Source organism: Cotesia typhae, unplaced genomic scaffold (genome assembly GCF_013202065.1).
Source record: "Cotesia typhae breed Kobodo isofemale line unplaced genomic scaffold, CoteBio_Ctyphae scaffold_13, whole genome shotgun sequence".
In the NCBI taxonomy this organism is placed as follows: domain Eukaryota; kingdom Metazoa; phylum Arthropoda; class Insecta; order Hymenoptera; family Braconidae; genus Cotesia; species Cotesia typhae.
This window is the reverse complement of record NW_027423774.1, coordinates 11,994,235-12,015,272: the sequence shown is the minus strand read 5'-3', so window position 1 is coordinate 12,015,272 and position 21,038 is coordinate 11,994,235. Positions and strand designations below refer to the sequence as shown.

The 21,038-nt window shown below is 31.8% G+C and overlaps 3 protein-coding genes across 3 annotated transcripts in view; 2 read left to right on the top strand and 1 right to left on the bottom strand.

Moving 5' to 3' along the window:
* LOC141535113 (uncharacterized) overlaps positions 1-21,038 on the top strand; it is a 224,404-nt gene that overhangs the window by 179,529 nt on the left and 23,837 nt on the right. Inside the window, exon 5 of the mRNA XM_074254905.1 lies at positions 6,371-6,625. Coding sequence (XP_074111006.1) covers positions 6,371-6,625 — 255 coding nt within the window. The remainder of the gene's footprint in view (positions 1-6,370; positions 6,626-21,038) is intronic.
* On the top strand, positions 14,168-18,765 carry LOC141534808 (uncharacterized). The gene is made up of 6 exons (XM_074254385.1): positions 14,168-15,016; positions 15,383-15,589; positions 15,653-16,202; positions 16,290-16,567; positions 18,347-18,527; positions 18,609-18,765. Exons 3-6 carry the CDS (start codon positions 16,022-16,024, stop codon positions 18,707-18,709), a joined length of 741 nt encoding a protein of 246 aa, XP_074110486.1. The 5' UTR covers positions 14,168-15,016; positions 15,383-15,589; positions 15,653-16,021; the 3' UTR covers positions 18,710-18,765.
* On the bottom strand, positions 20,027-21,002 carry LOC141535007 (uncharacterized). The gene has a single exon (XM_074254721.1). It carries the CDS (start codon positions 20,932-20,934, stop codon positions 20,224-20,226), a length of 711 nt encoding a protein of 236 aa, XP_074110822.1. The 5' UTR covers positions 20,935-21,002; the 3' UTR covers positions 20,027-20,223.

The window sequence follows — 21,038 nt, the reverse complement described above, 5'->3', positions numbered from 1 at the left end:
GGTTTCCTCAATATTTTCGATCCAGCGCTTGATTTTCCAAAAAACCACTAAAAGCCCTTTTTTTGTTGCATTTTCAAATTCATGTGACGGAAAGAAAAATTTTTTTCGAAAAACAATGGACAGTCGTTAAGGGAATTCATTCAAGTTCTTGAAACCCACCTTTAACTTTCTGTGCGGTCATTGGTTGCTGAGATATCGATAATCAAAGACAAAAAGATCCTTTTCCATTTGAAGACCGATATCTCAGCGAGGAGTGGACGTATCAGTGTGTTTAAAAAAGAAATTAAAGCTAAATGAACAAAGTATCCGATCCTTATGGTGGTTAAGCTAAAAAAATTTTTTCCACGCCCGCAGACCAAAAAAAAAAACTAAAAAAAATTTTGAGAATTTTTTTGTTGCTGGTTTTTCTACGATTACTCAGAAACCGCGGAGGCTACAAAATTTTGAAGTTCTAATCCAAAAACTAGACACTTGGAGCTACAATTTCCTTTTTTTTTATTTCCTGTACGACCATTTCTCTCAAAGTTACGGCCTGTTGAAAACTACCGAAAAATTTGGAATTTTTTTTTGATCCCTTAATTTTTTCCAGTAGTGTATATGTATTTATAATATAATAATTGATTATTTTTTTTAAATTAAGAAAAAACCATTTTTCTTGTTTGTAAAAAAATCTGATGTGATAGAGTAATTATGTAGGTAATTTTATGTTTATAACACTATAAATTAGTGATATTTATCACTCATATCAAACAACTTTCAAACCAACTAAACTCCCCAAACAAACTTACAAATATTCCATTAGACCCAATACCCAACGACGATCCTCACTCCCAATGGGGTGATAGCCTAGAAGGTACAAACAATCGCCTGACACAAATCGGGCTACACCATCGAGAAGAAGGACAACATCGTTACGTCACAGCAACAAACTCTGGAATAATAATCGCAATAATAGGACTTATCACCCTCATTACTGGATTATACTATCGCCAACTGATACAAAAATGTTTAAAGAAAAATAATCCAGGATACTGTTGTAACAGAAGTTGCAAAAATCTAAAGAACGGTACCGACAACATCACTTTCAATCCAGCTGAAGACACCATGGCGACTTATTGGACTAATCCAGAGAACAAGAATCTAGATTCAACCCCCGCACCCCGCAACAAACAAGAAAACAATATACAAGGCAGAAATGAGAAAACATTATATTTAAAATTGCCATCCACGGCTCTTCAACATCCACCAAACACTCCTGGAAAGACAGAATCAACCAAGGGCACCAAACCAAAAGGAGTTCGCCTGGCAAATTACGAAGGAGAGTAAAAACATATATACACTACTTACCTATTTTACTCATACTTAAATGTATACCTTTACAGTTTATTTTGATAAATCTTATTAGTATCTCAGATATCTAAAATTAATCCCGAGGGGAGGAAAGAAAATATCAAAATTAAAAAAAATTTTTTTTTTTTCTTTCTTTTCTTCTCCCTCTCTTCTCCTACTCCTTTACATAACATAAAGACGATATAACCATATCGAATTAAAACATTTATATAAATTAATCAGGGATATGCATCATATTTTAAACATTATACCTAAAACACCAGGGAAATAAATTTATATCAATATTCTTATAAATTAAACTTAATATATGTAACGGGCAAACACGTACTTAATATTTCAATAACAAAATTTATGTAACTCAAAAAAGATTATCAGAACAAAATTGTACGCAAGCATGAACTTTTCGTCAAAATGAGACGCCCGAGTTCGCGAAAGAAAAGATGCTGTTAGCACCCTTCCTTTCGGGGGGGATGCTGTTATATCCGGCATATCGTATATAATACAGGGCCTCCCATTCCCGCCGAAAAGTGCAGCGCTAGCATATTTAGGGAACCACAATCAGGACTGCGCAACAACTCACTCGTGGCTGAAGAATACACATTATCGCGCATTGTCACCTCATCAAAAGAACCAATTGTTTAATTAGTAGCCCCTCTTTCAAATCGCGACCGAGGTGATAAAAACTGCGAATACCATAATTCACGAGCTTATTTACAAGGTAACAGTTCTGCCTTAAAGCCCGGGTGAGTCCTATACCCCGACACGTATAGGCAGACTTCAATTATTAAATTAATTAGTCATCTTTTCCCTAATTATTCATTTCGATTCCCTCAACGGTATTTTCGAGTTCTGTGATAGTGATTCTTCGAGCCACGATTCGTCTTTACGATAATCGAGATTCCCGCAGTTCCGGTGACCTGGTCCCACTCTCAAATTATCTTTTCTTTTGTGAATTATAATCGGCGAACTTTTGTTTGCCGGAGTCGTTACGAACTCCGGTTACGAACTCATATAAACCTTCAACTTGTTTTTATATTGTTATTAGTTAATAAGCGATAAGTGTAAATTAAGACGTGTTTGCCCATAGGGCCAGTTTATTAGAATATATAAACTAAGAACCCGAATCGAAGTGTATTATCATTCCTAAATTAAGAACCTTCAACCTTCGATCTCCAGTCAGCAGGAGGAAGAGAGGAGCCAAGCAGTGGAACTCAAAGGTACAAAATCCAATCAAAGACCGAATCATCGTTGGAATTAACATTCGCAATAGTAAGTGGAGGATATTATCACTATTTCCGAGGTCAATTGTCTATTTCAAGGGGCCCTCTCCGGGGTTTTCACCTTCGCGAACCCATAAATTAAAAACCTAACGATCTTTTCGTTAGGGAAATTCATCTGTTATCCGAACCTCCGATAGTCCAGCTACCCAAATTCTAAGGTTATATTTTTCGGACATAACACTAGATTTGAATTAACCGCCTATTTTATCAAACTTTCAATGGGAATGGAACAACTCTGATACTATACAGTAGTATACTATTCTCACAAAATGTAATGTACCAACTTAAAAATAAAAAATCTGGAACAGAGTAACTATCCGGAGAGGATCTCAGGCGTTAAATGGAAACGGACTAACTCTAATACTCGGTGGTATACTATACGCAGAAAATTGAAAAGTACCAACTTCGAAATAAAAAATTCGACCGAAATTAGTAAAATCTTTCGTAGTATCGAAAAACAGGGGAGCGAAAATTTTATAAATTAAGATAACGCTAAAAAATGAAAAAAATTATATAATTATTGCTGTTTTATAAAAAGAACTAATAATTAAACTATTTAAAGCGCGTGACAAGTGTTGACATGTATATAGTAATAAAATAAATCAAGTTGAAAATAAAGTGAGGTTATGTTGACATCTGACTCGAGAATAAAGGCACTGTAGCCTCGCGCCTACACGTTCGCACACATTTCATGTGTGTTGTTGAACGTGTACTTGGCTTGAGGCACGACAGTGCCTCCGGATTTTTAATTGTAAACAATCATTAATGAAATCGATAATTTTAATTTTATCTTTTTTTAAAGCGTTTGCGACGGCTTCATCCTCTATTCCGCTTTGATATTTAGTTTGATCAATGTTATCCTCCTCTTTTTAAAAACGAAGAAAAATTGGAACATTAGAACCAGATGTAGTGTTCCAAAAAACTTTAAAAACTCATCGTAAAACTATTTCTAAAACATGATGGCGACAAGAAAGCAACACTATTTTTCTCCCCAATGCTTTTTCAATTAGAACACATGTACCTTTATGAACGCCTGCAACAAGAATAGGTGAAAATACATAAAAACACGGAGTCTTGATATTTAGGTGACAGTAGAGCATTTCTGCGCTTCCGTTTGCAGAATGTAATAGAAATTAAATATCATAATGGCATGAGTAATAATAATTGTTTTATTGAGTTTACTTGTGTTGACAGCTGGAGTATCAAAACACATTGCTTTTACATAAGGAGCAATGTTCTATTGATTCAAGGTAGTAATAACAGCTAAAGCTTGTTCAGAGCAGTTCCACTATCAGCTTTAAGAACTCCAAGAAGCTGATCAACTCCAACGACAGACAGTAAAACTGCTGTACGGTTGACAGATTGTAAATCGAGTATATCAGGTAGAATTTTATCGTCCCAGTGGACAACATAGCGATCATCAGAACGGAATTCTTTTCTCAAATTTTGTGCTATATTTGATCTATGTTTGATACGTGCTAGATAAATACTACTAAAGCTTAAATTGAGAGTAGAAAGGTCGACTCCAAAGCTCTTAAAAGCAGCAGCTAAAATGAAAACAGCATTCCTGCTTGTCACTTTTGCGCAATCAAGTGCTGCACATAACTCATGTGTCATAACATTAATTGTTCTTGGTTGACACTGTTGACTTAACTAATTTTCAAAATCTGATATACCATTTGATGTTTGACTAGAAATTGTTGCTGATATATCAGATAGTTATACTGCTGACTTTTATACTTCAAGTGTCATATTAACGGCAGGCTCATCTGCATCTAAAAAAGCGATAATTATTTATATCAAATGAATAGTTATAGTTGATTACAGAAGTAAATATAATTTATGAAATTAATACTTACCAGCAGAATCTACAACCATTACTTCACTATGATCTTCTGGTTGGGTTGAAGTATTAGCGTCAATGAATCCTAATTGATTAAGCCTAATTGATTATTCGATCACTGTCCGGCCAAAAACAACTTTTTGTTTTCATCTATATATTTGTCGACGTTCAATTCAACGATATCAAATAGCTTTTTCAATTTTTGAGAAAAAGTTGACTCTCTCTTCTTTTATGCTACTAATTTTTTGTGCTTTGAATTTCTTTGTAACTTTTTAACCTCATTTAATAAATTTGAAAGTTTTTTCGCGCATATACCTCACCACACGTTAGAATCCCAGCTTCAGTCTACTTTTCTTGAACTTTAGTAATAGTTAAACAGATACTGTGTTTGTGCTGAAATTTTAGAACTTTTTCTGGTATATAAATACGGACATAACCTCTACCAAAGTAAGAAGCTTGCGTCCACTAAAATTTTCGAACGGATCACCGGCAATACGACTTAAGTAATCCATTGCCTATTTACAATCAACCTCAAATAATATAACGACTCAATATCATGTAATAAATAACAACAATATCGAATACATTGAGCTTCAGAATAACAATGCTACGCAGATAAGTTTTACAGTTTTGAATAGTTAGAAATTGTACTTCACAATAACAATAAGACCATAGCTCTGAAGCTTCGAGCTCTATCTATTGAAAAATAATTTACTATCGACTGCGCGAGGAAAGAATCGTGCTTATTGATGTAAATTTAGAAGAAAAAATTTGCCGTTTGTATCTGAAATTACAAAAAAGATTTTAGAGATACTGAAATCTTTGACCAGAAACGTACAAAGATAATTCTGAAAGTGTGCATTCCGATAAGAACTAAAATTGAAATGATCTATCACCAAATTTGGATCAAAATGATCTTTTTGAGGTAAAATAGATATTTTGAGTCAAATTCTCCAAAAAAATTCTTATTAAACATCATATTCATTGGATTTAACAAAATAAACTATTATTTAATTTTTAACAGAAGTCAAACTCATGTTTACTAAAAAATTTAATACTTATTCAGCTAATGAAACGTACAGCTAATGAAATGTACAGCGCGAATAGATAATTATCTGTGGTTTCCCAATTGCGACTGACTACGTCGGCTGTCGAACCTCTTCTGTTTGGTGCACTCACCGGCTTCCGAGTACTTACCTAGATTCCCCCCTCTTAATTACTACCAAAGATCCGGAAGATCGAAACGTACCGGTGCTGCGTCGAATAATTATCGATATTCGGCGACTTATCGATACAGGGTAAATTCACCCTGTTACAATATACATATATAAACTTTTGAACGACCGACATTTTTCAAAAGTTGCGCCATGAAGACGGCTGGAATAGTAAGATTTTTATGAAATCTACTGAAAATAAATTTTAAGTTGTTTTAAATGCAAACTTAGCGGAAAGTTCTAGGGTGGGCCTGCGTAGTCAACCAATTTCCAGATTTATTTAATTATGTAGAAATAATTTTTTTTGTAATATTCAAATGAACTCGACTTGAATAGATAAACCGTCATAATACAATTTTGAATGTATTAAATACTTTTTTTTTCTTTTATTAGTGTCGTTTTTTTTTACAAACGTAGAATAACGCGAAAGATAAAATTCTTAGAAAGATCTTTATCTTGTTACGTTAAAGAAGTCTAACTTCTTACGTGTGTACATAAGTACACACATGCTTTTTTTCTTAGGAATAGATTAATATAGAAACTAAAGTTAACCAATTCATCAACCAATTAATAAGTAATAGTTTATTACCATCGGATTCTATAGCTCAAAATGAAGTTTCTGATTTTCAATATTTCTCTTATGTGTATATTGCTGATTCTGAAGAAGACATTTTTTATTACAGATTATCAATGGTACCAAATATAATCAGTCTGTCGATTGGTGGTCATTTGGAGTTCTACTGTATGAAATGTTGACGGCACAATCACCATTTTCGGGATGTGATGAGGACGAACTGTTTTGGAGCATTTGTAATGAGCGTCCATCTATTCCCAAGTATCTTAGCCAAGATTCAATTGATATTCTACTGTGCTTATTAGAAAAAGATGCTGGAAAGCGGCTACTTGGACATGAGGTGCAAAACCACCCATTTTTCTCAGTAAGAAAACTTTTGAACTTTAATTATTTACTATTAAAATTATCAGTACACCACGATAAGGTTGCTCGTTATCCTTAGCTACCACCATTGTGAAAAATTCACTTTAACTGATAATCATTGTATCAAAATTTAGTAACCTTGATAAAAATATCTAGAAAACGGATAACCTTACAGACCATCTCTAGAATTTCCAGCTCGTTAAGGATTCAAAAAGATTGGGTAATTCTCGACAAGCTCGAAAACATAGCTTTTATACTTTTTTAAGCTCTTTGAGCTTGACAATGTAGTCGTCGTGTGAATACATTTTTTCCAATTTTCAAATGCGATATCTTTCGATGGAATCAATTGTTTTTAATAAAGGTTATATCATTTAAAGCAATTTTTGAAGTCGAAAAAGATTATTTATCAGCTACTAAACGATTTGACGTAGGTAATTGAAGTTTTATGAGAAAAAAAATTTTTTTTTGAAATTTAAAAAATAAAACTTCAACTGAATATCTCAGAAACGAATAAACCGATTTCGACAAGATTAGCAGCATTCCACAGTTTTGTGAGAATTTGTAAGACGCAATATCTATTGGATAAATCCTCTGATTTTATAACTCTTAGTGAAATTTAGCGTGGTTGATAAAGCTTTACTAAGATTTCTATATTAAAGAAATCTAATTCAATCATAAATTGAAAAATTACATTAGAAAACCATGTTTTGTGAAATCTTAAAAGATTAGACTTATTTTGAAGAAAAAAATTGATATGAGAAAAATTTTTTGTATTATTCTGAAAAAAAATTTTTTTTACGATTTCTTTTAACAACGATATTTCTTGGATTATTAAAATAATTATGGAGCGGTTTACGATAGTCGACATCGTTATTTTGGGCGGAAAAGCTGATCAAATTAACGAATTAATCAAAATAGGGGTATCGAAGTATTTACAAAAAAACCATTTTTCTAACCATAATTCATAGCTGAATTCACCATTAGAAACAAATTTGAAAACTGGGAAAAGAAATGATTAACTCTTCAAGACATGGGTACTTTGACTCACCTTATTTACTCTGGCCATAAAAAAAATCTCATGACTTCTGTGCATGCGCATAGAATATTTGAAATTCAGTTTTCTCACAAAAACTTCATTTGTTTTTTATTCTTAATGTTTTAAGACTATGAAATATTTCATTAATTATTAATTAAGTTTAAATTAATTGTTAGAGTATTATAAATTTAAAAAAATAATTTATTTATTTATTTATTTAACGCCAATCGGCATTATACACAGAAGAACAAATTAACTTGATTCAAGAGAAAAATTCTTGACCCAAGAATATAATTTTGAAGAGGGTAATTGTCTTGAATTAAGACGAAAAATTCTTGAATCAAGTAAAATTCCCTTAAATCAAGAAAAATTTCCTAAAATCAAGAATTTTTCTACTCAAATCAAGAATATGAAGCTCTTCAAAATTATATACTTGATTCAAGAATATTTTTTTTTCTGTGTACAATAATTAGTCCATACATTAAATTATGAGATAAAAAATTATTAATTATTGAATTTGAGAATTTTAGATTGAAAATAATACATATAACGGTTCATTTAGTGATACCTGCAGAAACTAAAAAAAAAAAAAAAAAAAAATAACAACAAAAAATAATAAAAAAATTCGAAAGTTCAAAAGAACAAAAAGAAAAAACACAACTTTAACAGCGTTATTCATAATATTGCAATATACATCTCTTAAGATTAGAGCTGAATGTCTGGAAGGAGCCACCAAAAAAGTTCACGGAATCATGTAGGAAGTTCACCAGGTTGGAGATCGACTAGACTTGATGGTTATCAATAGTCGGTTGTGTCTGAGCTTTCGTTCGTTCGAGACAATCTCAAAGGAATTATAGATGCCCGGTCCGTCAATGAGATCATTAAAAATTTCATAAAAAAAGATCTCATCTGGAGCCTTCCGTCTATCGATAAGTCTATTAATTCCATATACTCGTCGTACGTATTCTATAGTAGATCCATCTCTAATCCTAGAATTGGTGAATAATAAGGATTTACAGAATTTATGGTGAACCTTTTCGACTCTATTTATTAGAGTGTCTGTAAATGGAGACCATATCACTGTTCCATATTCTAATATGGGCAGAATTAAGGCTGCGAAGAGACGGATTCGTGATTGGGCATTACTAAGCTCCTTACTGGTTCTCGTCAGCAGTCCAAGCATTTTGTAGAGCTGACGAGTTATTTTGTCTACATGTGATACAAAAGTCAATTTGTTGTCTATAATGATGCCAAGGTCCTTGACATCATCTACTTCATGGATAATTTCATTGCTCAAATAATAGTTTGTGAAATTCTTCGTTGGACCACGTGAAAACGACATCACGGCACATTTTGTGATATTCAGGTATAGCTTGTTTTTTTTTTGGCACCACGTAAAAAGTTCATCGATGCCATTTTGAAGTATATGAGAATCCAGTACACTATTTATTACCCTGTAGATCTTGAGATCATCAGCATACAGCAAGTACTCCGATTGAAATTTTGAGGGTTATCCCTCATTGGGATATCCCTATTGGGAAATTATTGGGGCCATGTCGGGTAAGCCCAACGATAAAATAAAAAAATTGCGAATGGGTTTGCCCAATTGGGATATACTTCGAAATATGTTGGGAAAACCCAATATTAAAATTAATGACTCATGATTGGTTTGCCCAGTTGGGTTACTGTTGGGATTTTTTTGAGAAAACCCAACGTCAAAATGAATAATTTGCTCTGAGGTTTACCCGATTGGGAACCAATTGGTAACACGTTGGGAAAACTAAACCTTCTTATCAGTAACTCGCTGTTGGGTTTTCCCCTTTGGAATATTTTTGGGAATACATTAGGTTATTCGAACTTAAAAATCGACGCATGATGATACAGTATAGTTAACTACTAATGTTTTTAAAATAGAAATGTCAACTTAAAAAAAAATCATTTCAATTCTAGAACGAATAAATAATTTTATAGATTATCCAAAATAACATTAAAAAAAAAAGAAAAAAAAACATAAGTTGCTCGGGACGACATTTTTTTTCGTGAAAACCATTTTTATTGTATTTTTTTCTTTCTCGTTTTCATTGGTGTACATTATGTCATGTTCAATGGCATAGTGTATACATTCCCTTGTGGAAATAATTCTCTGAAAAAACTCTTGACAAGTCTTTATAACTCTGAATAAGACTTTTCGAAATTCTTCACATCCCTAACTAAGTGAAGGAAAGACTTAATAAGTCTTCAAAACTCTGCAATACTCTTCAAAAGTCAAATTTTCCCTGCAATTTCGGAATTTCTCAAAGAGTTATTAAGACTTGATAAGACTTGTTCAGTTTTACAGGAAAAGAAGAAAATATTTCTTTTCAAAAAAATTACTTATCAGAATTAAATAAACCTATAAAAAAGAATTAATGCATGTTTTAAAAAATTTTTTTTAAATAATATTTTCATCACGAAAATACTTTGATGGGCATCGAATCACTCATAGTTGAGCAAGTCAAAACATCAACAGCAAATGAAGTGCCCTTGCTGTTGGAAACAGATATTACTCAAAGAGTAAATCCAATCGGTATTTAATTTGGACTATCAAATATTAAAGTCAACTTTCTAGGTAGGAAAGAATTTTCTAACCACATACCACCTATTAGAAACTAAGAACACTCAAAGATTCTAACTGTAAATTCGTAAACTAAAATATGTTAGGTATCAATTAATTCCAGCAGATAGCGTGTGGATAGAAAATTCGTTCCTACCTAGAAAATTGACTTTAATATTTGATAGTCCAAATTAAATACCGATTGGATTTACTCTTTGAGTAGTATCTGTTTCCAACATCAAGTGCACTTCATTTGCTGTTGATGTTTTGACTTGCTCAACTATGAGTGATTCGATGCCCATCAAAGTATTTTCGTGATGAAAATATTATTTAAAACATGCATTAATTCTTTTTTATAGTTTTATTTAATTCTGATAAGTAATTTTTTTGAAAAGAAATATTTTCTTCTTTTCCTGTAAAACTGAACAAGTCTTATCAAGTCTTAATAACTCTTTGAGAAATTCCGAAATTGCAGGGAAAATTTGACTTTTGAAGAGTATTGCAGAGTTTTGAAGACTTATTAAGTCTTTCCTTTACTTAGTTAGGGATGTGAAGACTTTCGAAAAGTCTTATTCAGAGTTATAAAGACTTTTCAAGAGTTTTTTCAAAGAATTATTTCCACAAGGGTTTGTATGGCCTGTTTTCAGTAGTTCAATGTAACAAGTACGTTCCCGCCATGAGAACACATGACCCGTTTTGAATAGTGTTAGTGTAGTCTTCGACTACAAGATGGCATCTTACAAATGTCATTTATCAATAACCTAAAAATAATGTTAAATCACGTTTCGAAAGTGTTAACATATTTTATTTAAAACTTTTTGCATTCTTAATCAACTTGTGTTATGTAAAATTAACCATAAATTTTATTCATAGCTATTGAAAAGTGATAATAATTTATTATTAGTAATTGGTTTTTCATTTAAATCAAAATATATCAACTGTGTAGTTAGTAGTGTAGTAATAGTAATATTATTAAAAATGTCTATTGGAGATCGTGAGTACGTTAGGCATGAGCTTGGACGATTAAGAGTCAGAAGATATCGTGGAGCGTTTCAGCTTCAAGATGATGATCAAATGGTTGATGGTGGTCATAACTTATCATCAAGTTCTAGTGATATCGAAGATGCACCTGAAGCAATTGATGATAATAGAAACTTTTTCCTGAATAATGTTCTTGATGGCTATGTATCAAGTGACAATGATGAACAAATTGATTACGTGGATAATCATGAAGAAATTAATGTTGCAGATCAAAAAGAATTAAATGATCTTAGAGAGTTGTTAGAAGACAGTGACGATGACATGATTGGTGTTGACGAAGAAAATGATTTAGATGAAATTGAGGAACTTCGTCAATGGGCATTGAAGGAACCTCTACTTCCACACAGTAGATTAGATTAGCTCTTGAAAATTTTACGAAGAACACGTTATCCTGAACTACCTTAATGTTCTAAAACATTTCTAAGGACAAATAATGTTCCATATACCATAGAAACATTAACCGACAACGATTCAGGAGAATTTGTTTATTTTGGAATAACAGAGAATTTAAAAAAATGTGTAAATCCAGAATTACATGAAGTCCATCTCTTTCCTGGCCTATTTTGTGCAAAGTATTTTACCAATCCGATATTTATGAGCCTTTTCCAGTAACCATTTATTATGGAAATCATGAACCCAGCTGTGTGGAAAGTTATTTGACAAAATTTCTCATTGAAGTAAATCAACTTTTGGAATCTGGAGTGCAAATAGATAATTTATTATTTCAAGTATCAATAAAGGCATTCATTTGTGATAAACCTGCTCGATCGTTCGTTAAGTGCCTGAAAGGTCATGGAAGTTATTGGGCTTGTGAAAAGTGTGAAGTTGAAGGTCAACGAGTAGCAGGACGCACGATTTATCCTATAAATACAGCTATGTGTACTCCAAGAACTGATAATTCATTTCGGAACCAAAGTAATCCTCAACATCACATTGGTATATCACCTCTACCTAATATTAATCCTCAAATTGATATGATAAATGATTTTTCGTTAGATTCAATGCATTTAGTATATTTAGGAATCGTTAAAAAAATATTTGACTATTGGCTCAGTAGTAATATCAAATCAGTAAAATTCAGCAAAAATATGAAAGATTTATTATCAAGTTTATTAATCTAACTGAAGTCGCAAGTCCCTCAAGATTTTCAGAGAACAACTAGGTCGCTAGATAATATTTCAAAATTTAAAGCTACTGAGTACTCATTTTTAGTATTGTATGCTGGTCTAGTCATTTTGAAAAAAATTCCAGTCTGAAGATGTTTACAAACATTTTTTACTGTTGCACGTGGGAATTAGATTACTATGTTCTAAAAATTTAGCTATTCAAAAAGTAAATCATGCAAAGTACTGTTTAAAATTATTTATTCGAACATCAATAATTTTATATGGTAAACAATGCCTCGTTAGTAACATGCATATTCTATACCATCTTGCTGATAACGTTCAACATATGAACTGCACGATCTCAGAAGTATCTGGTTATTCATTCGAGAATTATCTTGGAAAATTAAGGAAATACATTCGAACTGGAAATCGCCCACTTGCTCAAGTATGTCGCCGACTAAGCGAGTTATCTTTAGCTAATACATACAAACCTACAATTCCGGCTCGTATAAAAATTATAAAGCAATTCCCTCCTGATGAAAAGAATGATATACCGATTAAATGTGCTGAATTTGAACAGTCAATTATTACATCAAAACATCTAAACAATGTAGTAATGCTAATAAATAAAAATATCGTGTTAATCGAGAAAATATTTATACCAGTAGGTGAAAACTTGATTAAAATTAAAAAAGAAGGTCCCATTTTTCAATATCCATTTAGTTCAGAATACTTTGATGAATAGACTGTTAGCAAAAGAAACTGTTAAAGAATAACAGTTCCATTAATTAGCATGGATAAAAAAATGGTACCATTTATAATAAATATGAACAATACAGAAAAAATGTACGCTATATCTTTATTACATATTTAATATTATGGAAATGTATTATAATCTATTATACTCTATTAAATCTATTATACTTTTATAGTATTAGAGAAATTACTACAAAAATGTAATTTTATAAAATAAAATCGAATAAGTTGATAAAAAAAAAATGGAAATTAAGTTAGCCGACATTTAGGAATTAAACAATTATTTTATGGAGAAAATTACTACAAAAAAAAAAAAAAAAAAAAAATTGTCATTTGTTAAAAACTTGAAAAACTGTAAGTGCAATTTTTTAAAAATATTTTTTTGTTCTAATTTAATTATTGAAAAAAAAAAAAAAAAAAAAAAAAATTGAAAACGTCGGTTATCTTTAGTATCATTAATTTAGAATATATTTAATAATTTTAAGAATTTTATAACAAAGAAATTATAGCAAGAAAAATTAAAAAAAATAATTGACATGCAGAAATTTCAAAAAATAAAAAATGCAATTTTTTAAATATAATTTTTTGCGACAATTTTTTTTGTTAAATAAAATTAAAAAATTGTCAATTGACTGCTAACTTTAATAACATAAATAGTAATCATTTCCAAGATGTTTTTATTACTAATATAATTCCATATCAGAAATTATCTCAATGTTTGTAAAAGACTTACAAAAATTAATTCAAAACTGTTTTCAAAATTCATAAAAATTGTAAAAAAAAATAAAATTTCTCAAAAAAACATTTTCATTTTTAAAAATCAAAAATAATTAAAAACTTTTAAATATTAATCTCTCATTATTTATTTAAATAAAAAAAAAACAAATTCCTTTTAAAGTTTAACATCAGAATAATCCCTATCGGGGATGTATTTATCATAATTATTTATTATAAAATATTTACTACTTTCATCATGAAAATTAAGTTAGCCGACATTCAAAAACTTTGTAATTTTTTTTATTGAAAAAAATGACTACAGAAAAAAAAATTTCATTTGTAAAAAACTTTAAAAACTGTAAGTACAAGTTTAAAAAAAATTTTTTTTGTTATAATTTAATTATTCAAAAAAAATCAAAAAATTTAAAACGTCGGCTTACTTTAGTATCATACTTTCATCAACCTATATATTATTGAATATGGCGGTAAGATTTAATAGTTATTTGTGTAATACCAGCGGCACACGTGGTGGAAAATGTTGTGACTATAATATATACAAGTTCAGACAGGTCCGCGCCTAAAACAAAGAACTAGCAGATAAAATACTTATACACGTGTGACTCTTGCATCAAAGAATGTTTGAATAACGCATCGAGACGCTGAATTTCCGGAATAATTGATGGTTATATTACTGTGCAAGATAATTTATGAAAATAATAATAAAAAAAAGTTCTAGGCAGTGCAATATAATTGATAAAATATTAATCAAGTGCTAATAAAGTGAATACAATTGATCAAAATTATGTCTCATGCAAAGTAAGAATTTGTAAAATAATTAATTTTTTTCTGTAGTTAGCTTACACTGACGTTAATTTTATATTAACATTAATCTTTCTATTAATTTTAGAAGAAATCATAAATATCAGTTGATTCTTTTTTTGGACGATAGTTCGAAGAAAAGTATTGACATCGTTCCTAGTTCTTGGTTGTCATATGACAAAATTACGGAAAGAACATACTGTAAATTTATGCCAACACCATATGATTTACAGAAATTTAAAACATTGCAAAATATGGTTATAAAGTGTGCTGGACCTTTGTCTTCATGGCCCGAATACCTCATGGACATTCGAGGCAGAACAAGTATGTTATGTCTTTCATTTATTTATAAATATATATTTTATTTTTATAATTTTTTAATTATGACACTGAAATTAGTCGACATCTAAAAATTTTTATGATTTTTATTATTAAATAAATTATCACAAAACAATCTTTTAAAAAAATTCCATGTGTAAAAAACTTGAAATACTAAAAGTACAATTTCTTAAACTTTTTTTAATTTTGATTTTTATTAATGAAAAAAAAATCAGAAAATTTTTAGATGTCTGCTGAATTCAGTGATCTTAAATTATGTGGGTTAACTTTTGCAAACTTAACTATTTTTTTAATAAAACGTAATGTGTTATATTTACAATTATATTGATCATTAATCAATTAATTTTACAGCTACATACGAAGAAGCGGAAAAAAGACTGGAAATTCTGGAAAAAAATCCATATGCGTATACTACTGATAATGAAAAATCTGCTGAACTAATAGTAACAAGTGACAAAAAAAAATTAAAAATTAAATAACATGCTGATAATGCAGATAAAATGAAAGATCTATTAAACAAAGGCACTCTGAAATTTAATAAATCCCCAACAAAAATTGGTATGTACAATTTAAAGAAATAAATTAATTCTTGTATTAACTATTTTATATTCTTTTGCATAGATTCTGATGAACCAAGCGACTCAGATGAGGAAGGAGAAACCGTGAAATTTCCTAAGAAAATAAAATCACAGCGATCTTGCCAGAAAAACAATTTACTTCCGTGATCACCGTTATCTTCTTCAAATGAGTCTTCATTTGAAACTCATTCTATAACGTCATCAAAAAAAAAAGATCCAATAACATGAAGAAAAAAGATTTGAAGCAATCTGACCAAAAGGTCGACATATCTCTTTCATTTTCATCATCATCATCATCATTCAATGAGACTCCAGCCAAATCTGGTGCTGCTTCACCGTATAAGAAGCGTTCATTAGATTCAAAAAAATTAATGTCAAGTCCCAACAAAAAAAAAAAATTCAGGAACAAAATATGAATATTAAAAAATTCAAGCTTGATACAAATAACTTCTTAACGAAGAAAAGTACATCTGTTGGTCTATTCGATTCTATAGGGAATGATATAGAGCAGGGTGGTGGAAATACAAAAAAAGTTATGACAGATCAAAATAAAAACGCTCTTCAGAGACCAAATAAAATTTTAGCAGTAGATGGTAAGTTTTTTTGCGTTTCTTAATTAGAAAATATCTTAGAAATTTAATACGTAATTATTGTATTAATTATTGTTTTGCATTCTACAGAGAAATCAAATGTAATCAAATATTTTCAAAGTCTCGGTAAGCAGATTGCAGGTATAAATTCGCAACTTGTCAACAATACGTCAGAATTAAAACTTCTACAAATCGAGATGAAAAAATTGAAAAATTGTTCATGCAATAGTAATAACACTAAAGACATTAGTAAAAGTACAAATGATGATAAGCAAGAGGCGGAATTTAACTTCCCTATTCAAGAAGGTGCAATTTTCATTAAATTTAATGAAAAAATTGGCACTGATTCAAAGTTTAATGAGTCATTGGTAAAGTATTATTCTATAACGTAGATTTTTTCCAACGGTAGATCTCAAAGCATACTATAATTTTTTACGTTACACTTCGTCCATCTCAGCCATATCTCGATCCTCCAGGAACGCCGACAGGCGCCAGCCGACTTTTGTTTCACCGGTATCGGCAACCGGGATACGATAAACATAAATTTTATGTTTTTAAAAAACCAAGATAGGCCTTGACGGTAACGGAATACCTCGGTTCTGCTCAGTTATGCTGGTTATAGAGAGAGGGTCGTGATTCGGTCTCTCATAGGAAGTAATTTCCACACAAAACGGGACTAAACGATAACTAGTACAGAAATCGGTACTCCCAAACTAATACTCAATCTTAATAATCGGTAAATAAATTAAATCGATTTATGAAATCTCGCGGAAGCAGTCCTAAACGACACGAAAACAAAGACCATGGCCTCGGCCATAGGTCTACGGTAATAGCATGCGTGAGGCACGCCAGCTTCGGTACGAGAGACTCACTTGACTCTCAACGCGATGCTTACTCAACAAGAGCTCACAATCGACTTCCTTATCGATACACATTTAACGCTGCCTAACAGCGACGGTACGTCCGTCCTCCATAAAGACTTCCACAAGACTCCCTTAATAAACAATCCGGTCTTAAGCCGGATTTCCACACAAACGATCCTTACTCTTTCGTTTCTCAAGCCAACTCAGGCACAATATACCCCCACATTCACTTCTACACTCACACAACTAGAGTGCCAGACCTACCAGTGATCCTGCTCCCCTGGGAGCTCAGACAGAACTCGCGACTACCCTCGATCATCCAGGAATCGAGGCCTGTCAACCGCAACCTACCGCATGAGACTGCCAAAACTCCCGTATTCCGGGGCGACGACATTTTAGTCGCTCCTTTACAGTAATCACCTCGCTCCAAGAGGCTGAACCTAAGTTCAGTCGTCGGTAACTGACCGGGAGACACATTACATCGGTCACTTTTCCGCAGTGCAGCTCGACATCCTCGAGACACTAACTTACACACACACTCACGATAGTCCTCAATACTATACATTATCGTACTCCCACAACCTAAACTCACAACATTACTCAAGTATACAACTACTGGAATGCTACATCAGAATGTAACGTTACAATTCATATTCTTATAAATAAATAGAAATAAATTTATTCAATCGAAAACCAATTTATTGATAAAAACTTTTTAAAAAATTGTTAAAAAGTTCGATTACGAATTAAACTAAAAATTTAACTGCTTAATTAATTATTATCGTTAAATAAAGAAAGGTTAAAAGTTATTAATACAAACATTTTTTATTCAATCAAAATGTTGTCAATTTTTTATTGATAAAACATTTTTTTTTAATAAAAAATTTATTGATTATATCCCTTACGTTCATCAATTTAAAATCAAATTATCGAACAAACAATTTTTAATTTATTGGTTTATTAGATCGTTTTAAATCATTTATTGGAGAATAAATTATCAATTTAACTTTCAAATTCGAAATTATCAATTAAAAATCTAACTGTTAACTACAATACCTGCATTAATAACTGTAATAACTTATTGAAAATTTAAATGTTAATGATATTATCATTTTCTGCAATTAGTTGACCGTTTTTAAGAAAATTTCAGGGATCAATTGGTTATATGATAAATATGAGATTGATGAATTATTTTTAATTATTTAATAGAGGATTCTTTAATCTGCTGAAATATAGAATATACTAGTTGAAAATTAGAAGTTATGAGTGTTGAATTGTTTGCAGAAATGTCAGATGATGCAGCATGTCAACAAAAACGAGAGTCTCGTAAAAAATATGATGAGTCGTCTTATTCGACCATATATTTCCCGTGATATTGCTCTAAAATATGTGCCATTAAACGTGTCACATGTTGATAAAAATAAAAAAGTTTTCAAGATATTAAATTTTTACAATTCTGTTGAAGGTGAGTTATTTTACTATAATATTTATTAATTTTATTAAATGTATGTCTTAACTATTGAAAATTAATTTATTTTTATTTTAGATATTTTAATAAAAAAATTGAGCTCAAATACAGCTTATGCTGTAGACAAACCAGCGATTTTAAATGCTTTGAAATCGGTTTTACACGGAGCTCGGGATTAGGACGGCCATGGTCTTCTTCGAAAGATAAACAATATGAACAAAAAAAGTAACAGTGTAGCGGAATAAAATTATTTTTATTATTTATTTTATTCAAATGAAAAATTAATTTTAGTAAACCTTTTGTATGTTGGGATTTTATTGGGTTATCTTAGGGTTTCTGCAGGGCTGACACAATTGGAACCCTATAGAGTATGCCCAATTGGGATATAGTTGGGAATGCCCCATTGGGACCCAATAGAGTCCCGATTGGAACCATCTTGGGTGTTGCGTTACATCCCAATGTTGGGTTCCCTATTGGGCACCCGATTCGGTTCCAATTGGTTATACAATTTTTTTTCTAGTCGGGTTTACGAATATGTTGAAAAAGATAGGGCCAAGGTGAGAACCCTGCGGAACTCCTGAAGAGACATAATATTCGCTAGATATGTGACTATCTACTCTACCTTGAAAACGTCTATCAGAGAGGTAAAATTGTAGTCAGTTTAGTGCATTGCCGGATACTCCATAGTTACTTTATTTTTTTACCAGTATTTCGTGGTTGAGCTTGTCAAATGCTTTACTAAAATCTGTGTATATTGCGTGTACCTGGGTCCTATCATTTAATGCATCGAGTATATAGTCAGCATATGTGAACAAGTTAGTAGTAGTAGACCTTCCACATGTGAATCTATGCTACTTTGTGTTTATGACATCCTTAATGGAGGTAATCGATTGAACTAACACCAGCTTTTCGAAAACTTTTGCCAGCGCCAATTAAATGCAGACCAGTCTATAGTTAGAGACATCTGACCTTTGACCATGTTTATGAATAGGACCGACGGATGAGGTTTTCCAGGCAGTCGGAAATACACCTTCAAGTAGTAATCTGCTGAATATATGCGTAAACGGCTCGCAAAGGACTACTGCGCAATTTCTCTGGAACACGTTTGGCAATTTATCAGGACTGGCTCCTTTTATATGATCCAAAGAAAGCAGAAGCTTATATACTTGGTTGAACTCGGCCTAAAAATCATGCAGATTGACATCGACATTGTTGGCATTGTAAGAGCGCTGTGCTTTCGTACAGGAGGTTTTCACAATTAGAACTAGGTACACTGCTGGGCAAGTTATAATCACCGATGATCAGTAATTGTGAGTCACCGATGAATCAGTATTTGTCATTTAGGTAGGACAGCGTTGCTACATGGTCCTGGTAGGACTCGTACAATGAGTTTGGTGGCATATATACACACCCTACGATGATGTTTAGGCTGCTACCCTTGATCCTAATAAATACTTGCTCTAGTTTATTGTCATCCAGTGTTAGAAGTTCTGCATGCATAGCACTTTTTACGGCAATGAATACTCCTCCGCCTCTTTCACCTCCACAGATGCTGTAATCCCTATCTTTTCTAAAAATATTATATGTATTATCAATAAGTTTACCGTTTTGAATTGACGAGTTGAGCCAAGACTCAGTTATACATTTGACATCAGCTTGGTTGCTTGCTGATGCCACTATGAACAAGCTCAGTTTAGTTCTGAGCTCTTTTACGTTCTGGCAATAAATGTGAATTTGATTCAGGTTTTTTCTTCGTCTTGATTTGGCGAAAATTCTTATTAACAATTCTAGGCGTCCCGTTTATGTATTTAATAGTTTTGTTATTCTTACCATTCCCCGAGGTCAATTCTTCGCTGATTGATTTTAAGTGAATTTGCTGCGCCTGGGTCAGATCTGGCCTGATGACAACTTGTGTACTTGGGTCAGGTTTTGATTTCATAAGTGTTTTGGTTTCTGAGACAGATTTTGTCTCAACGAGCAGCGGTCTAGTCTTGCCTTGTACTCGACGTCCAATCCTACGAAGTTTAGGACTCGTTACCTCAACACCAATATCGGGTAAGATTATTGAAGCGAGTTGGGCTCTGTCTTCAGCCAATCTTTCTATGCCATCAGTCTTCTTGGATTCTGTGACGTTAAAAGCCAAGACATTTACCTCACGCCTTTTACGTTTATTTAATTCCGCAAGTGTATCTTCAGTGAGCTGTGGAGTGAAGGATTCAATTTTATTCTCGACTTTGATGATTCTGCCTTTCAAATGTGAACACTTGTTGGTCACTTTGTTAACCTCACTTCTAATCTCGGATAGATTGTCCTCAACGGTACGTTTAAAATGATCGAAATTAGATTCTATCTTACTTGAGAAGCTCTGAAGATGTTTCACGAGCAATTTTTCATAAGCTGCCATCTTTTCATCGTCATCATCCAAATCTGAGTCGGAGAAATCATCAGCAATTTTAGTCCATTGAAATATTACATTTTTATGCCTAACCTTTTTTTTTTTTTTTAGAG

What these genes read in the sequence shown, in the direction of transcription:
- LOC141534808 (XM_074254385.1), top strand. Translation starts at nt 16,022, where the DNA reads ATGAATATTAAAAAATTCAAGCTTGATACAAATAACTTCTTAACGAAG. An exon ending in TAAAATTTTAGCAGTAGATG is followed by an intron (nt 16,203 to 16,289) that starts GTAAGTTTTTTT and finishes TGCATTCTACAG; the next exon opens with AGAAATCAAATGTAATCAAA. An exon ending in CAAAGTTTAATGAGTCATTG is followed by an intron (nt 16,568 to 18,346) that starts GTAAAGTATTAT and finishes AATTGTTTGCAG; the next exon opens with AAATGTCAGATGATGCAGCA.
- LOC141535007 (XM_074254721.1), bottom strand. Translation starts at nt 20,934, where the DNA reads ATGGCAGCTTATGAAAAATTGCTCGTGAAACATCTTCAGAGCTTCTCA.